Source organism: Marmota marmota, unplaced genomic scaffold (assembly GCF_001458135.2).
Source record: "Marmota marmota marmota unplaced genomic scaffold, marMar, whole genome shotgun sequence".
NCBI lineage: Eukaryota > Metazoa > Chordata > Mammalia > Rodentia > Sciuridae > Marmota > Marmota marmota.
The window spans coordinates 7457272-7475184 of NW_026000185.1; the positions used below are offsets into that span (position 1 = coordinate 7457272).

The 17913-nt window shown below is 43.9% G+C and overlaps 3 protein-coding genes across 9 annotated transcripts in view; 2 read left to right on the plus strand and 1 right to left on the minus strand.

The window, feature by feature from the left end:
- Meiob (meiosis specific with OB-fold) overlaps positions 1 to 12348 on the plus strand; it is a 32669-nt gene extending 20321 nt beyond the window's left edge. The window contains exons 10-14 of the mRNA XM_015490947.2: positions 3462 to 3563; positions 4159 to 4312; positions 6658 to 6841; positions 8095 to 8181; positions 11973 to 12348. Coding sequence (XP_015346433.1) covers positions 3462 to 3563; positions 4159 to 4312; positions 6658 to 6841; positions 8095 to 8181; positions 11973 to 12083 — 638 coding nt within the window. The 3' untranslated portion in view covers positions 12084 to 12348. The remainder of the gene's footprint in view (positions 1 to 3461; positions 3564 to 4158; positions 4313 to 6657; positions 6842 to 8094; positions 8182 to 11972) is intronic.
- A 3518-nt stretch (positions 12349 to 15866) lies between these two features.
- Positions 15867 to 17456, minus strand: Fahd1 (fumarylacetoacetate hydrolase domain containing 1). The gene has a single exon (XM_015490945.2). It carries the CDS (start codon positions 17196 to 17198, stop codon positions 16533 to 16535), a length of 666 nt encoding a protein of 221 aa, XP_015346431.1. The 5' UTR covers positions 17199 to 17456; the 3' UTR covers positions 15867 to 16532.
- Positions 17457 to 17608: 152 nt separating this feature from the next.
- Hagh (hydroxyacylglutathione hydrolase) overlaps positions 17609 to 17913 on the plus strand; it is an 18658-nt gene continuing 18353 nt past the window's right edge. For 5 of the 7 annotated variants that reach the window (XM_048789387.1, XM_048789386.1, XM_048789385.1 and 2 more), the window contains exon 1: positions 17609 to 17764. In XM_048789387.1, coding sequence (XP_048645344.1) covers positions 17689 to 17764 — 76 coding nt within the window. In that variant the 5' untranslated portion in view covers positions 17609 to 17688. The remainder of the gene's footprint in view (positions 17765 to 17913) is intronic. The other 2 variants (XM_048789388.1, XM_015490962.2) reach the window with 1 other exon arrangement.

The following is a 17913-nucleotide window of genomic DNA, read 5'->3' on the forward strand; positions in this document are numbered from 1 at the left end:
AGGCCAGCCTCAGCAACTTAGACCCTGTCTCAAAATAAAAAATATAAAGCCTGAGGATAGAGCTGTGGCAGAGCACCCCTGGGTTCAACTTTGAGTGCCATAAAAATAAATTAAGTAAATAAATAAAAAGTAAATCAGGTTTTACCACATTGAGATGACTTTTACTGCTAAGACACTGAAAAAGTATGAATACACATAGGGTATCATTGGTTCATGACTTCAGCACCCAGAGGCCCCCTGGAGTGGGTGCTGAAGGAGTCATAGTTCAGCATGAGTCAGGGAGCTGGACTTGGGGAGGGCCCAGGGCTGCTGCCTGAGTGTGCTCAGGGTGTTCACAATGTAGACAAAGGATCATCCTAGCACTGCCAAGGAATGCAGAATTACCAGACATGGAATAATCCAAGCTCAAGAAGACATGGGAGGGCTGGAGTTGTGGCTCAGATAGAGTGCTCACCTAGCATGTGTGAGGCACTGGGTTCGATCCTCAGCACCACATAAAGATAAAATAAAAGTATTGTTTCCACCTACAACTAAAAAATAAATGTTAAAAAAATAGGACATAGATACTCATGTGTCTTTCTAAAAATAAGCCCTCTCTATGGGTTTATTACGGCATTACCAGTGACTCAGAGTGATAAGAAAAATCTATGTTTTTTTGCCAAACCATTATCAGAGTTATTATAAGAGATACAATGTAGAATATGAGATTATGAAACTTTTAATGTAGGGTTACTGAGTCATACACGACTATCGCCTGACATTGTTCCCTTGGAAGCAGTGCCATGGGTGTGACCCAACCAGCTCTCATGTACCAAGCACATGTTCTGTCCTCGTGCTGTCTAGGGTCCAGGGACAAAGCCCACAAATTTCTCCACTCTCACAGAGCTCATGTTTCAACTGAGGAGAGACAGATGATAAATAATAAAGAAAATATACCCACAAATTATGAAATGTCTGCGAAAAAGAGGAGCAGGGTCGGGAGGATCCAGAGAGCCCACATGTGCAATCTTACAGGGTGGCCAGGTGGGCCTTGCTGCAGGGACTGTCTGAGCAGGGACTGATGGGAAAGGCATCCCAGGCAGAGGGACTAGGCTGCACACAGGCTCTGAGGCTGCGGTGTGCCTGTGTGGGAAGAATGACAAGAGACCACTGTGGCTGGAGCCCAGGGCGCTCAGGGAGAGGAGCAGGAGGAGGGTCAGATGAAGAAGGCCTTGGGGGCTGCCACAAGGGCACTGGCTGTCACTCTGGAGGGTTGGGGAGCAGGCCAGGGGTGGAGTGGAACAGTGGAGCTGTCTGGCCAAGTTCTGGAAGGATCACTCCTGCTGCTCTGTTGAAGCTTGATGGTGACCACTGCCAAGGTCTCTTCTTAACACTTAGGAGCATAATGCCACTCTTCACTTCCTGGGGTTTTCTGGAGAGCATTACTATGGTTTATTATTTTAAATAATGTATTAATACGAATAGTTTATTGTTATATTTAGTAATATTATTGATAGAAAGTTACTACCCTGGATTGGGGATAGAGTAGTTTCCTACTCTAGTAGTTTCCTAGAGTAGTTTCCCATGCCTGAGCCCCTGGGTTATATGCCCAGCAAGCGCGCGCGCACACACACACACACCCCCACACACACACACACAAAAGTCAAAAATAAAGGAAGGAGGAAAGGAAGGACATCTGTACCCTCTGAGAGTAAGTTTGATCTGAGAAAAGATCTAAAAATTGGATTTGTTTGGTGGAAAAATCATCAAACTTAACTAACTAAAAATTCAATAAAATCAGCCAGGCATGGTGGCACATTCCTATAATCCCAGTGACTTAGGAGCCAAGGCAGAAGAATCCCAAGTTCAAGGTCAGTCTCAGTAACAGTGAGACCTTGTCTCAAAAAACAAAACATGTACAATAGATAGCTTAAATTTAATATGCCAAGGAGACCAGTTTAAAGGGGGGTACTCATAAGAGTGTGTAAATGTGTGTGCTTGTTTAATTCGGTCTGATTTCTAATTTAGTGGGTTATGCCTACCTTTAGAAATGAAGAACCTCTAAATGGCTTATATGTTCATCCTCATCAGGATGTTAAGCTCTCCTTATGCTTTCTCTGCACCAAGAGCGATCATCAGAGCAGAATTCTGCCCTCCCCACAGCCAGTTGGGATCATCCTGTTGTCAGTAGAAGCCTGTGTGTGGTGTCTGCACCCCACCCCGCCTACCAGCTCCTATCTCAAGAAGCTAGTTGGTCTGGTTGCTGTAGCCTGCTCAGCAGCTGCTCCCATGAGTGGTGCAGCAGTTCTGTTAGTGCCTCAAAAACATTCGTTTGTCCACCATTAATTTACAAATATTCATTGAATGCCTTTTATTTGCCAGGCATTAACTTAAATTCTTTGTGGAAAGTAGGAATGAATGAATGATCATAACCCAGAAATGGAAAGGCACGATCTGCTTTGGAGGAATTTATAGTCTAGTTCTGATGAAGAGTAGTGATGAGATGTGTATGATGGGAGCAGGAGCAGAGCTTTTAAATCTGCCCAAGGGAGTCAGGGCAATCTGTAGAATGCTCAGGTGGGATGGAACACTTAGTCACATGTCAGAGGCTGGGTTCTTGGGACTGAAGGGCATTAGAATCCCTTTTTCAGAATCACCTTCTAGCATTCTGGAGCACCTACTAACTATTCTTGAAAAAACTCATTCCACTATTCCGGTTTGAAAAGCAAGGCATTAAAATAACTTCTTTTTTCAGTACTGAGGATTGTAACCTGGGGGTACTTTACATCTCCACTCCTTTTTATTTTAAGATAGGGCGTCTCCCTAAATTTCTCATCTGGCCTTGAACTTGTGATCCTCCTGCCTCAGCCTCTCAAATCACTAGGATTACAGGTGTGTGCCACCACACCTGGCTAAAATAATCTTTTTTTTTAAAAAGCATTTCTTATTAGGAAAGAAATATATATGAAATTCAGAAAAATGCATAAAATAATTAAAAAGGAACATAAAGATAATCTATAACCCACCATAATTTCCTTCATGTATATTTTTACAGATAATTTTGAATATATACTTTTTCAATTAAAAGTGTATTTCCCTGGGATGGGGCTGTGGCTCAGTGGTAGAGTACCCCCCTCGTATGTGTCGTATGTGTGAAGCACTAGGTTCAATCCTTAGCACCACATAAAAATAAATTAATTAAATAAAGGTATCATATCTATCTACAACTAAAAAAAAATATTTTAAAAAAGTGTATTCCTATACCACGTAGTTTTGTAAATGCTCTTTTTACTAGCAACTTCTAGTGCACACTGCTCATGTTGGCAGAGCTCTGCGACACATTGTTAATGGTTGAGTGATATTCTATTCAATTTCATTCTTATATGTCTTGTTTTTTACTGTTAAAAGTAACTTTGGATCCTTCATGGTGGTTTAAAAGATAATCAGTTTGCTTTTTCCTTATTATGCGTTTTCAATTCAAGACACACCAGAAGCTAACATTCTAATAAATTTTGTAAGAGAAAATAAAGAAACAAAAGTTGTGGCTGATGAGATTGACACTTATTTGAAAGAATCCATAAATTGTAAGTGACTCTTTAATTATTTTTTTTATTTTTAAACAGGCCAGAATTGGGCTGTAAACTTTTGATTTGACTTACTGAAAGGCACCATATTCTTAGTCTGTAACTACTATATTTCCACTTTTAAAAAGCTAGATTAAAACTTTGGAGGCTTTTATTACCACTAGGCAATGATGAGAAGTAATGACTCTCTCCCCAGAAAAGTGCTATGCCAACAAATATAATTTGGCATAAGATAGTGTGTTCAGTAGGCCCTGGGTTCAATCCTCAGCACTAAAAAACAAAAGAAAAAAAACTTTAGATTTTCTGGTGAGCCTCTGCTATCTGGGTAGACTGCTGGCATCCCCCAGTCTGTGGCTTTGTAATGGTATCTCTTGATGACAATGAATTCTTCATTTAATGACAATTTTTCATTGTTTTCCTTTTTGCCTATTGTTTGCTTTTTATCCTATTACATAATTGGTTTAATTTAGTAAACATCATGATCTTGTTAATCAAAGCTAGCTGTGCGCTCTCAGTTGGACCTGGGCTTTTTCCTTGGGTGTGATCCTTCTGGTTCTTACCGAGTACTTGCAACTGAAATCCTTCTTATTTTTAGTGAATATGATAGTTGATGTCTATACAGTTGAACAACTAAAGGATAAAGCTTTGAGGAATGAAAGAAAACCAGATCCTTTCTATGGCATTCTTTATGCTTACATTTCTACACTGAACATCGACGATGAAACCATGAAAGTAGTTCGAAATAGATGGTAAGGTAACAAGTTATTTTTAGCAAATTCATTTTTATAAGAAATAATTGTTAATACATTTTAGATTACAAAAGTTAAAGCATTTCTTTGACATAATAGTGTTACTTATTTGAGGGAAATGTATAAATAAATAAACCATAATTAAAAGTTTTCATGGCAGCTGGGTGCAGTGGCACTCACCTCTAATCCCAGGGGCTGGGGAGGCTGAGGCAGGAGAATCTCGAGTTCAAAGCCAGCTTCAGCAACCGTGAGGCACTAAACTACTCAGTGAGACCATGTTTCTAAGTAAAATACAAAAATAGGGCTGGGAATGCGGCTCAGTGGTTGAGTGCCCCTGAGTTCAATCCCTGGTACCAAAAAAATATTTTTTAAAAAAGTTTTCATGGCAGATTATTTAGATTCAAAGATTATAATTGACTTTTTGGGGTGGGGGGTACTGGAGATTTTACCCGGGAGTGCTTTACCACTAAACCACATCCCTAACCCTTTTAATTTTTATTTTGAGACAGGGTCTCACTAAGTTGTTGAGGCTGGTCTTGAATTAGCAATCCTCCTGCCTCAGCCTCCTGAGTCTCTGGGATTGCAAGTATGTTGCTACAACATCCAGCTATAATTGATTTTTTAAAAAATATGTTAGTTGTCTTCGGCTTGGGTTATACCTCAGCACTTGCCTAGCAATGTGAGACCCTAGGTTTCGATCCTCAACACCACATAAATAAAATAAAGGTATTATATCCATCTATAACTACAAAATTTATATATATATATATGTATATTGTCAATGGGCCTTTATTTTATTTATTTATATGTAGTGCTGAGAATCGAACCCAGTGCCTCACACATGCTAGGCAAGCACTCTACCACTGAGCCACAACCACAGCCCCTAACTGACTGTTTTTAAATTTTTTTTTTCTTTAGTTGTAGATGGACACAATATCTTTATTTTATTTATTTTTATGTGTGCTGAGGATCCAACCCAGGGCCTTGCACGTGCTAGGCAAGCGCTCTACAGCTGAGCCACAACCCCACCCCCCTAATTGACATTTTTTGATATATATATTTTTTGTAGTTGTAGATGGACAGCATGCCTTTATTTTGTTTATTTTTATGTGGTGCTAAGGATTGAACCCAGTGCCTCACACATGCTAGGCAAGCGCTCTGCCACTGAACTATAACCCCCCTAATTGACTTTTTTTTTAAATGTTTTTTTTTTAAGAGAGAGTAAGAGAGAGAGAGAGAATTTTAATATTTATTTTTTAGTATTTGGCGGACACAACATCTTTTTTGTATGTGGTGCTGAGGATCGAACCCAGGCCGCACGAATGCCAGGCGAGTGCGCTACTGCTTGAGCCACATCCCCAGCCCTAATTGACTTTTAAAGTAAAATAAAATTACCGTATTTCTGCAATCCTTAAATATAAAGATGTAATAGTTTTAGCTGGGATAACAGACTTGTCTTAAAGTTAGTAGAAAACTGGTTGTCATGTCTGTAGCAATGTGATTCTCCACTGCAGAAGTGTGTGACCTCTCTCTGAGGTCAAGGTCATATCTCCTTGCATGGACAGTGAGCCCCAAAAGATTAAGAAATCGTGACCAGACCATGCTTGGCAAAAAACATCTAAAGTGTTATTGTGAAAGTACCCTGTGGATTTTTGTAATTCAAATTTTTATTGAAGTAACTCTCAATTCACATGGAATTGTAAGAAATAATACAGGGAGCTCTCTCACATCTTTGTCTGGCGTTCCCCCAGGGGAAACATTTTGCCAGCTACTGTACCTCACCACAGCCAGGACTAAGTCCTTTCAATGCCATGGTCATATTCAGGCTTGTGCAGATTCCACGAGGTCATTTGTGTGTGTGTGCCTGTTCTGCACATTTCCATCACTGTGTGGGTATGTGTCTGACTCCAGAAGACATCACCTTCTGGATTCCTGCCCTCAGCTCACCTGCAACAGCAAGGAAGGGACATGACTGCACACGTCAGTGTGGAAGCCTAAGCCCAAGACTGCAGCTGTCCTGAGAAGGGACAAGTGTGGGCTGAGTGCAGGAGAGGAAGGTCCCCCCCGGGGCAATGAGATGGTAGGACCTCTGGTTGGGCAGGACCCCAGCAGAGGGAAGGGAGGAGGGCAGACAGTGGGAGGACGTGGACTCAGCCTCTGTGGTCACAGGTGGAAAAGAATTCAGTTTGGAATTGTGCCTGGGAAGCTCCTCACCCCTGTCTCAGGTCGTGCATGGCACTGAGTGCTCGTTCCACATGCTGACTCACACGTTGAAGGACAGTTCTAGAGTTCAAATTTGTCACTTAGGATCATCAAATTGTATCATCATCTTTGTTTCTTTTCAGTTCCAGCTGTGGTTATGTTGTTAATGAAGCATCCAATGCTTGTACAACTTGCAACAAAGGTTCTTCAGGATTTAGATCTGTTTTTCCCAGCTTCCACATGCTCGTTGATCTTACTGACCACACAGGTACCCTCCATTCCTGTAGTCTCACAGGAAGTGTTGCTGAGGAGACCTTGGGCTGCACGGTAAATAGCAATAATGATGAAATATCTAGAAATATTTCCAAACTGAATTCCTTTTTTAAAAAATATTTTTTTAGTTGTAGATGGACATAATCTTATTTTAGTTAGTTAGTTTTTTTTATGTGGTGCTGTGGATTGAACCCAGTGCCTCATGCATGCTAGGCAAGTGTCTTATCACTGAGCCACAACCCCATCCCTCCAAATGGAATTCTTTTCCTCAAAAATAAGCTTATTTTGATGAACATTTGATAGAAATTAATCACTAATAAAGAGATCTGGGGAAAAAAATTGTGGCTTAAACACACAATTGCTTTAATGAACAAATTATTACATATTGCATATTAAAATCCTAGCTAACATTGATCATTATGAATAATGACTGAGGCCTTCAGCAAAGTGGGGGTGCTAAACACGATGTTTTATACAGTCAGGTAACAATGGGTCAAACAACATGTTGGCGATGCTGGCCAGGCATTCAGTGGCTGTTCCAGAAGGAGGGCTTGGTCAGATTTCTTCTGTCCAGCTGTATAAATTCAGCCATGTATTCTCTCCCTGGCATGGTTGCTACAGAACACCTGGAGGCTGGACTAGCACCTGCATTTGATGATAGCCAGATGGTTTTTATTGTTAAAACCATCTTATTGAGCTGGGTTGTGGCTCAGTGGTAAAGTGCCTGCCTAGCATGTGTAAGACACTGGTGTTCGATCCTCAGCACCACATTAAAAAAAAAAAAAAAAAAAAAAAAAAAAAAANTATAGTCCATCTAAAACTAAAAAAATAAATATTTAAAGAAAAAACCCATCTCATTAGCATGTGCTAAGCCCTGGATTTGGATTTGATCCCTAGTACCAAACCAAACACAATAAAAGATCTATTAAAAGTTAGCTTCTGCTATTCTTTGGGCGATGCTGGGGTTTGAACCAAGGGCCTTATGCAATTTTTACACTTATGCACTGTAAAAAGAATTGATCTGGGTGATTACTAAGAATAATATTCTATTCCTCATGAGCAAATTTGTTTCACAATGTTGTCAAAATGAGTCAAGTATTTATACTTGGGCTAGGGAGGTGGCTCAAGTGGTAGCGCGCTCGCCTGGCATGCGTGCGGCCTGGGTTCGATCCTCAGCACCACATACAAACAAAGATGTTGTGTCCACCGAAAAACTAAATAATAAATTCTAAAAACTAACTAAATAAATCTTTTAAAAAAAAGTATTTATACTTCAGAAATATGTTTGATCTTTTCTCTCTAACTAGGTGAATGAGTTTCTTGTAATGACGGATGAGCAGAAAACAGCATTGAAGTGGCAATTTCTTTTGGAAAGAAGCAAAATTTATGTAAAAGTCAGTGTATTTTTATAGTACTGCTACTCTGTATATTCAAACAATGAAGAAATGTACATGACCAAATAAATTAGGGAACTCTTTTTTCATTGCTGAGGATAAATCCTAGGGCCTTGCTTATATTAAACAAATGCTCCACCACTGAACTATTCCCCCAGCCCAGGAACTTATTATTTTTAATAATGTCCAATTCTGCTGGGTGTGGTGGTGCACATCTGTATTCCCAACAGCTCAGGAAGGCTGAGGCAGGAGGATCGCAAGTTCAAAGCCAGCCTCAGCAACGGTGAGGCGCTAGGTAACTTGGTGAGACCCTGTTTCTAAATAAAATACCAAATAGGTCTGGGGATGTGACTCAGTGGTTGAATGCCCCGAGTTCAATCCTCAGTACCAAATAAGTAAATAAAGCAAGCCCAATTCGCAGATTGCAGTAGGATTTGGTTCCCCTAGAAATAATGAAAATCATTATTTTCTTCTCATATAGTCTAAATGGAGTTAGAGATAACACCAAGAAATAGACCAACAAAGCAAATATCCTTTAATGTGAACTCAGGACAGGGCAGTACACTCCAGAGTGAAAACTGGGCTGTCCCCAGCCCTCCCCACCGTGTGGCACTGTCCTTCACTGAGTGAGGGCAATGGCATGAGAGAGATTGGCACAATGGCACAGTTGGGGGCTTAGTTTCTGACATGAGAGCGATTGGTCTGAATCCCAATTCCATCACTCCTGTGCTGCTGCTGGGAGATGAGTAGCCTTCTCCAAGCTGGTGAAGCTCATGGCCCTGTAGTGCTGCACAGGCAGAGCTGGCCCCTGAAGCAGGAGCAACGCTTCAGTGTGGAACCTTAATGCACAGGTGTGGAAAGGGGAGAGGCAACGAGACAAACACCCCTGACCCCAGTGAGGACAACTAATGTTGCCATGTGCCCAGGTCACAGGGAGGGGACTCAGCCCACACGTTGTTCTCCACAGTCACACCTAAGGCTGTGGTGCTCTGGTCGATGTGAGTTTTATGTACTGACAGTTACTGTACTGGGATTTAATACTGAAAGCACATTCATGAGCACACATATCATTTGACCTCAGAGGAGTGACTCCCTCCAGAACCTCATGGTGTGTGCTGGGGAGAGGGTGGGAGCAACAGGGTAAGCACTGTGCTGCTGTGAAGGTGGTGCTGCCCCACAGAGGCTGAAACTGTTTCTGCTTTTCCACCTCGCCTCTCACACAGGCGTGACCATCCCTAGGCAGGCTTCCTTTCCTTGTGGCCTCAAGCATCTCTGAAATGCAGATGTGCAGTAGCCAGTGGTCATGCCAGTGTTTATAGGGCCTGGTTTTGCAGCTTTTTGTTCCCAGGCCAGGTGAGGAGGACTAGCAGCCATGTACTGCATCTCCTCAGACTCTCAGGGGCCCAGGGAGTACTGACTGTTCCCTATCTGGATACCCTCAAGTCCTTGCTTAGGAGTTTGATCACTTTAAATTCATGGAAACTTTGTCACAGTTTCCCAAACTGGGCTCAACTATAATAACAAATTGCCCTCAAGCAAAGGGATATTGTATTCCTAAGAGTATGTTTAAAATACTGGGCTTTGAACCCCAGGCCTTCTGCATGCTAGCCAAGTGCTATACCAGTGAGTTCATTCCCAGCCTCTAAGAGGTATTTAAGTTGGATTTAACAGAGATTTTGAGGAGGTATAGCATGATCCTACTATATCACACAATGTGATAGAGATCATGAGAATCAAACACAGTTTCAACTGCTATAATTAGAACAGAACAGCAGCTTAAAAAATAAGAACTTCACATTGCTAACACTATAAAACCAAAATCTTCCTATACAGATGGATCATTGTATACACTTCCCATATGTACACTAAAAATAATGTTCCTCCCAGCTTCTTGGGAGGTAGAAGGAAAAGAATCACAAATTTGAGATCAGCCCGGGAAATTTAGCAAAGTTAAAAATAAAAAGGGATGGGGTAGCTCAGGGATAAAATGCTCTTGGGTTCATTCTGTACCACCACAAAAAGAAAAGAAAAACAAATTCCACCCTTGCTACTCAAAATGGTTCTTTTGGAGTGATTTCAAAGAAAGGTATTCATTTTAGGGTTTCAAACCACATGGTAAGTCGGAAGCAATGGTGCACACCTGTAATCCCAGCTACTTCAGAGACTCAGGCAGGAAGATTGCCAGTTTGAAACCAGTCCTGGCAAAAGGGACTAGGGATGTAGCTCAGTAGTATAGTGCTCCTGGGATCAATCTCCAGTACCAAAAAAAAAAAAAAAAGTATTTTTCTAAGTCATTTAGTCTGGTATTAGTATTAAAAAATAATTTTCAAAAAAGTAAAACCATGACTCTCATATAAAAATAAAATGAACACAGCCAAAGATTTAACTCATTAATTAATGAAGGGACCAATAAGATGCAAAAAAAAATGTTCAAGCTAGGCATGGTGGCACATGCCTATAATCCTAGTGACTCAGGAGGCTGAGACTGGAGGATCACAAGTTCAAGGCCAGCAAACAAATAAACGACAATAACAACAAAAAAAAATTAAAAGATGTAGCTCAGTGGTAGAGGATCCTGGGTTTAATTTCCAGTACCAAAAAAAAAAAAAAAAAGAAAGAAAGAAAGAGTTCAGGGGCTGGGGTTGTTGCTCAGTGGTAGAGTGCTTGCCTAGCATGTGTGAGGCCCTGATTTAGATCCTCAGCACCACATAAAAGTAAATAAAGTTATTGTGTTCATCTACAACCAGAACAAAAATATTTTTAAAAATATAGTTCAAAGTAGAATCAGAAAGACAGACATAGGCAGACAATCAGAAATGCTGAACTGGGTTTGGGTTTGCAGATGCAAACTCTCTTCCACAGGCAGAATCAATCATCTTCTCCCAGATAAGGTTCAGTAGGCCCCACTAACAAGTGGGGCCTCTATCACAATCAGTTGCCAGGACCCACAGCCAGAGAAGGCTCAGCCAGTGCAGTGGTGGGTGTAGCCCCCATAGAGCCAGACAGCTCTAAAGGTCCCCTGCCAGTCCTGACCAAGGTGGCCTCCCCTGAAGGGAGTTAACTTTGCTGCCCATTTACAGTTTCAGTTTTTCCTGAAGTTGGTACATTTTTCTCTCTTAGCCTTTGAAATTAAAGAGGTTAAGTCCTTCCACTCTATATTAAATGCAATGTTGGTGAAAGTACTTGTAAATGATAGAAATAAGACATTACTGTTAAATCACTCATTTCCCAGTTGGCCTAACAGATGTCTCTGCTGCAGTCTGTCACCATTGATACTCTGAACACACAGTAAATTCTCTTTCTACATGTGGGATTTGTAATACCAACTTTCCTCCCTGAGAGAAGTGACATGAAAAGGAAAGTCGATTTTACAAAGCCATTGCAGAAACCAGACCCGTAATTTCTCTCCTCTGCTCTGCCTGGGACTAGATCTTTCCATCATCTGACAACCCTAATTAAATGTTTTTTGGGTTTTGTTTTGGCTGGGTTCTGGAGATTGAATCCAGGGGCACTCTACCATTGAACTATATCCACAGCTCTTTTTAAAAATTGTACTCTTGAGACAAAGTGTCATTACGTTGCCCAGGCTGGCCCCAAACGGTCAAGCCTCCTGCCTAAGCCTCTACAGGCACTGGGATTATAGGCCTGCACCACTGTGCCCAGCTCTAATTGAAGTTTATGTTAACATAGTAAACAAAACTTTTGTTTTAGTTCTCAATTTGTAGTGACTGGTTTTCAATTTTATATTCAAGGCAGTGTTTAAAACTAACCCTCTCTTTTCCTCCCTCCAGTTTGGTTTGTCGCACAGAGCCAGGGGTGGACTGAGAATCAGCATACTCTCATGTAAGCTTGCAGATCCTGCTGAGGCAAGTAGGAATTTGTCTGGACAAGGACATGCGTAAAACCCAATGTCATTTTAAAGTCTGGAAAAGTGTAGGAGTTTCTGTTCTTTAAAATGGAATGCTAATTTGAAGGTTACAGATAAAATCGTGTTGTTTAAGTGTGGCGAGAAGTTCTATGATTGTCCTGTGCTCCCTGTGCAGTTGGTCTGTGGCCTGTCTGAACGCTCACCTGCACTCACTCCTTGGAGGCTGTTTCTCCTGACTCTGCCTGGCCCCATGCTGGAGAATGTTTATGTGGGTTAATAAATACACTCACTCTGCAGAAGTGAATGATCTTCTCTCTTAGGCTGCCTTACCTTGTCTTGGTTCTCTGGAAAAAGATTGGATACTCTCAAAATGCCTTTTTTGAGTAGGGCCACAGCTCATCCTGACAGGACAATGAGGGGCTCCCAGAGTTGATGGGAAGAGCAGGAGTGGGGGTTTTGATTGCCACCAAGCTTCTCTAATCCCTCGCCCTCAGCGATGACACACTGGAGTTACCCAGGCTGTAAGGGCTCGTGGCCTCAACCTTGGCATTTATGAGCCTGAATCAGCAGGGAGGAGACCAACTTCAGAAGCTTTGGCAGCAGTGCCTGAGACCCAGGAGCTCTGAAGGGGGACCTACTCATGACGTTCAGGCCATGGCCACCTTGGACCTGTTTTCCCTGAAGAGCCCCAGAGCACACTGCTTGGCTCCACACCAATCTGAACTTCTAGCTTTAGGCTCCGGCCCCTGCCTGTGAAGACCCCATCTTAGTCGGCACTGCCCACAGCCTGGGAGGGTCCACTACCCCTCACTGGGTTTGGCACTTCAGAAGGCCACACATCCTCCACCACAGGATTGAATAGAAAGGGAAAAGTGAGTATATACAACTTGCCAAGTTGGTGTTGGGAGATAAACTGATCCTGTCTTAAGGTTTTCTTTGGCTTTTACTGTATGCAGTCACAGAGGAAGGACATCAGTTGACCTGTAGTGGATCCAACTCCAGACAGTAAGTGAGGTAGTAAAGGGTTTGACCTAGTTGTGTAAAATGTGCCTGATGAAGAACTCCCTCTTGTTCTCCTGTGGGGAGGAGATGTGGGTTTGTTTGGAGGGTGGAGAGGGAAGGCTGGATGAAGAGTGGTGGAGGAGGAGACAGGGAGGAGAAGTGAGGCTGCTGGTAAAGCAAGAGTGGGCATGGATGCCCTCCAACAGGGACCCACCCACCGGAGCAGGAGGCAGGAAGGTGCTGCCCAGGTGGTGTCAGGGCTGCTGGGCCATGTCCTGGCGCGATGACCTCCCACAGCAGTCAAGAAGCACCAGGCCTCAAGCCAAGGCCTGTGGGCCTGAGCCTCTCCAGCTGCCTCATCACTGGTTTCCACTGCATGGAAGAGAGGCTCCCAGTACAGGCGCAAGGGAAATACTATTCCCAGCAGCTGAACCTAGCATGGCCAGCAGAGGGCTCTAACTTACCTTCTCAACGCCACGGGCACCAAGCTGCGAAAGCCCCTTGCCCCTGTCACTCAAGGGACAGCCTTGATGGCTTAATCTGATGATGTAGGAATTTTCCAGTTCAGTATCAAGCCACACCAAATCAGAGGCGCTTTGAAAAGTTTACACATTTACAAAACGAAGATTACAAACTAGTCAATACCTGAAATTCAGTTGTAGATTAGCCAGAATGCAGGCACCAAACCAAGTAGAAGAAATGCACACTCCACGTTAACTCAAGTACACCCCTATCTCATTGCCAACTCCCTTGTACCCCTCAGGAGCTTCTTTCCAAGAGTAGCCTCTTTTGACTTGTAGGTTTCACATTGCTTTTTGTAAATTGGGGGGGGGGGGCTCCTCAGATTGGCCCCTGCACGTTCTGCTGGGGTGGCATATGGCTCCATACTCAGTACATGACAGGAGCACAGGGCACGTTTTTATCTGCTAGGTACCCTAAAGGATCCCAGGCTTCTGTGCAAAAGATTTTTCTTTTTTTTTTGGTACCAGATATTGGATCCAGGGCACTTAACCACTCAACTGCATCCTCATCCCTTTTTTACTTTTTAATTTGAGGCAGAGGTCTTGGGGTCTTGCTATGTTGCCTAGGCCTCGCCAATTTGCTGAGGCTGGTCTCGAACTTGCAATCCTCCTGCCTTGGCCTCCTGAGCCACCGGGATTACAGGTGTGCACCACCATGCCCAGCCATGCCTGGCTTTTTAAAGCATACATTACATAATACACTATGTAATTATTTTCTTAAGTGTGATTAACAAATGACAATTGTTGAATTTAGTGAAAGGTTTTGTTATTAGCTTTTCAACTTTTTTGTAGGTCTAAATTTATTTCAAGTTGAAGAAAAATGTACCTTCTGGGTGTTAAGTTTCCTTTAGTAATCTCAGAAATTATAGGATTTAGGCAGTTTTTTTTTTAAACCTTTATTTTATGTATTTCCATGTGGTGCTGAGGATTGAATTAAGGGCCTCACATGTGCAAGGCAAGCACTCTGCCACTGAGCTACTACCCCAGCCCACTACCACTCAGTTTTTGATTCTTACATCCAAAGACTAAGTGCTGTGCTTTCAATGCTTATGTCAGATATTTGTGGCAAGGCTTGCTCCACTACTTGGTGAACACTGCCCCAGGGGCACTGGCTTGTGCTGGTCCAGGAGTAACATGTGAGCACTGTTCCCACCTTAAGCCATCAGCTTGCTTCTATGTCTGTTGACTTGGTGGACACATTCCAACTGAACCTTGTATCTGCCAGCCAGACTGACATGAGCATACCCTTTGACCAGACCCTTCCACTTGTGGGAACCTAGCCAAGGTTCACTTGTGGGAACCTAGGGATTAACAAATATGCTGATTTCACCATGTCCAAAACCAGAAGCCTAACCTTAGAATCATACATAATCAATGAAAACAGTACTGCAGAAATGTCTTCATTGATATGGAAAAGGACAGTCACCATTTAAAGTGCAAAAAGCAAATCAGAAAATTGTATGTTGTGAGCAAATTCTGTTTCAAGAAGTACATTTACAGATTTGGAATATACACCATTTAATTTGGCTCTCTCTGGGTAGGAAAATGTACTATCTTTTTTGCTTACCTGTTTTCCATATTCTTTATTAAACATCCATTGCTAAGCAATTAAAAAAAACAATTAAAAAGATAAAAGTAGTTAAAGATAGCATGACATTTAAACTCAATTATTATGGAACATCCTCATAAATTATAACTTAAACATGAGGATTGTATAATACCTAAATGTTTTAATCTTATATGCTTAAACATACAAGATGTAGCCTGATTGTGGTTAAGACTTCCAAGTTCTCAGCTTGGGACAGCTGGGTTACATCCTGGCTTTGCCACTCAGCAGAGTGACCCTAGCCAGGCTTCCTAGCCTCTAAATCTTTGTCTTTGTCTGTACAACAGGGATAGTAGCAATAATACCATCCTCACATCTTGACAGTCGCATGTGAACATGAAATAATGCTTGGCATAATACCCAACAGTACTGAGTGCTCAATAAATTATTATTAAAGTAGATGTCTTAAACTTTCCCCAAGGGTCAGCCAATACCTTCTGTGTTCACTAGTCCTCCGGTTTAACCCTAGAGGACTCCATGGGCCTTATTAAAGTCATGCTGTGCATACTGCCTTGCTCATCCAAAAAGGTGCAGTAGCACTCCCAGATCATTCAACTTCTGTAGCCTCCTCCTCTGGTCATGAGGTGGGAGGTGGGGGTGCCAGTTAATCATTAGAGCAGTGTTCAGGAGGTGAAAGGTCAAAGAACAAGGTGTGAAGCCCTGCTAGGGAAACAAGTACACTTTTAGGCCACACCAAATACAGCACATTTATTTGGAAACAGTAATTTCAAAATCATCTCCCAAACTTAGAATCTATAGACCAGTATAGATACCTAAAGTAAACAGGAGCAGTCTTCATCAACTGGTCAGTAACAAATAAAACTAAGTTAACTGATTACAAGGAGTAGTATTTTTCATGTTTCCCTGTTAAGAATCAGTTGGAGTGCTCTGTAAAAAGCTTCCCTGGAGATTAATTCCATTAGTTGATTCAGCTAGTCTGGAATGGGACAGTAAATTTGGGAATTTTTATTTCCACACATGCCTCTAGATGACTGTCAAGTCCCAAGGAACTTGGAACATGATTTCGCAGATATTAAGTCTTGAACTACTGATCCCGGAAAGACTCACTGAAAAGTCTTATTCAGTTCAGGAAAACAGACCTCTGAAGGTTTGGTTCAATACATTCTCCTGGTGGAAAGCATCACTTTATTTTGGTTGTTTCTAATTCTGTCCCAGCTTATCCAGATCATGTTTTTTCCAAAGGGTCCATTTTTCTTGACTGAGGTTTAGCAACCCAATCGAATCATTCTTTAGAAATAGTTTCTATTAAAAGATAGTCACATTTAATAACCTTTACTTGTTTGTCTTGCTCCCTTCTCTCCCTCCCGACAGGAAGCGAAAGCGCTCTGTGTACTTAATATTCTGACCTTTCCACCTTAAACCTCATACTGACCACCCCGTCTATACCAGCCTCGATCTCATCATTTTCTTTAACTGGCCCAACTCCCTCTGGCGTCCCGGTCAAGATAAGATCTCCTTCTTCTAAGGTTATTATCTTAGAAATGTAGCTGATGATGTAGGGAATGGAAAAGATCATGGAGGATGTCTCGCCCTCCTGCCTGAGCTCCCCATTGACCTTGAGCCACAGTCTCAGGGAGTGAGGATCAGGGATCTTCTCTTTGGGGATGAAGGCGCTGACCGGGCAGGAGGCCGTGAAGCCCTTGGCCAGAGTCCAGGGCAGCCCCTTCTTCTTGCACTCGTCCTGCACATCCCTGGCGGTCATGTCCAGGCACAGGGCATAGCCGGCCACGTAGTCCATGGCGGCGGCCTCCGGGACTGCGCGGCCGCGCCTGCCCATGAGCACACCCAGCTCCAGCTCGTGGTGCAGCGTGCGGCAGTAGGTGGGCACCAGCACGGGCGTGCCCTCGGGCGCGTAAGCGGTGGACGGCTTCAGGAAGAGCACGGGCTCGCTGGGAAACGCGCTGCGCATCTCCTTGACGTGGTCCGCGTAGTTCCTCCCCACGCAGACGATGTTCTTCCCCCACTCCCAGAAGCGGGACAGTGGCCTCGGGGCAGCCATGGCGCAGCCCTAGGTCACGTGGCCACCGGCTCCGGCGCCTACGGCGGCCTGGAGGGAACGCGCTGCTTCAGGACGCTGTCCCGTCGGCGACGCCCTATCCTACCTTGCACTGCTCTTGCGGGGCGCGCCCGGTGGCTACGTCAGGATGCCGGCCCGGGCCCCAGAGAGACTGCAAGCACCGGACACAACTTCCCAGCTACCTCGGGCACCCGTTCACCGGCCCGCCTCCGGCCCTCAGCAGCCCGGCGGGGAGGGAAGAGGTTGAAGGCGAGCGCGCTGATTGGCTGAGGTGGGGGCGGGGCGGGGCGAGGCAAGTGCTGGTTGGCTGGGGGCGGGGCAGGGAGAGTCGGGACCTGTTTGGAGACGAAGCGGCGCAGGGCCGGCGCTTGTTGGGTGGGGGCGGGTCGAGTGGTGCGAAAGGGAGCTGATTGGCTGCAATTGCCGACGCCGGCGTTGCGGTCCCGTGCGGGGCAGTGCAGCCCTGCAGGTCATGGTGCTCGGCCGCAGGCTGTTCGGCTGCCGGAGCCTCGCCGCGCTGGGAGTCGCCTGTGCGCGCCGCGGCCTTGGTAGGTGGGCCGGGGCGCCGCTGTGCTGGGCGTTGGTCGGGCGCGCCGACGCCGTCTCCGGGGCAAGGAGCCGAGACTGCTGGTCCGGCGAGGAGCGGACGCGGCCACCAGGCCTCGGCGGGGCCGGGCGTGGTGAGGGTGTGGGCACA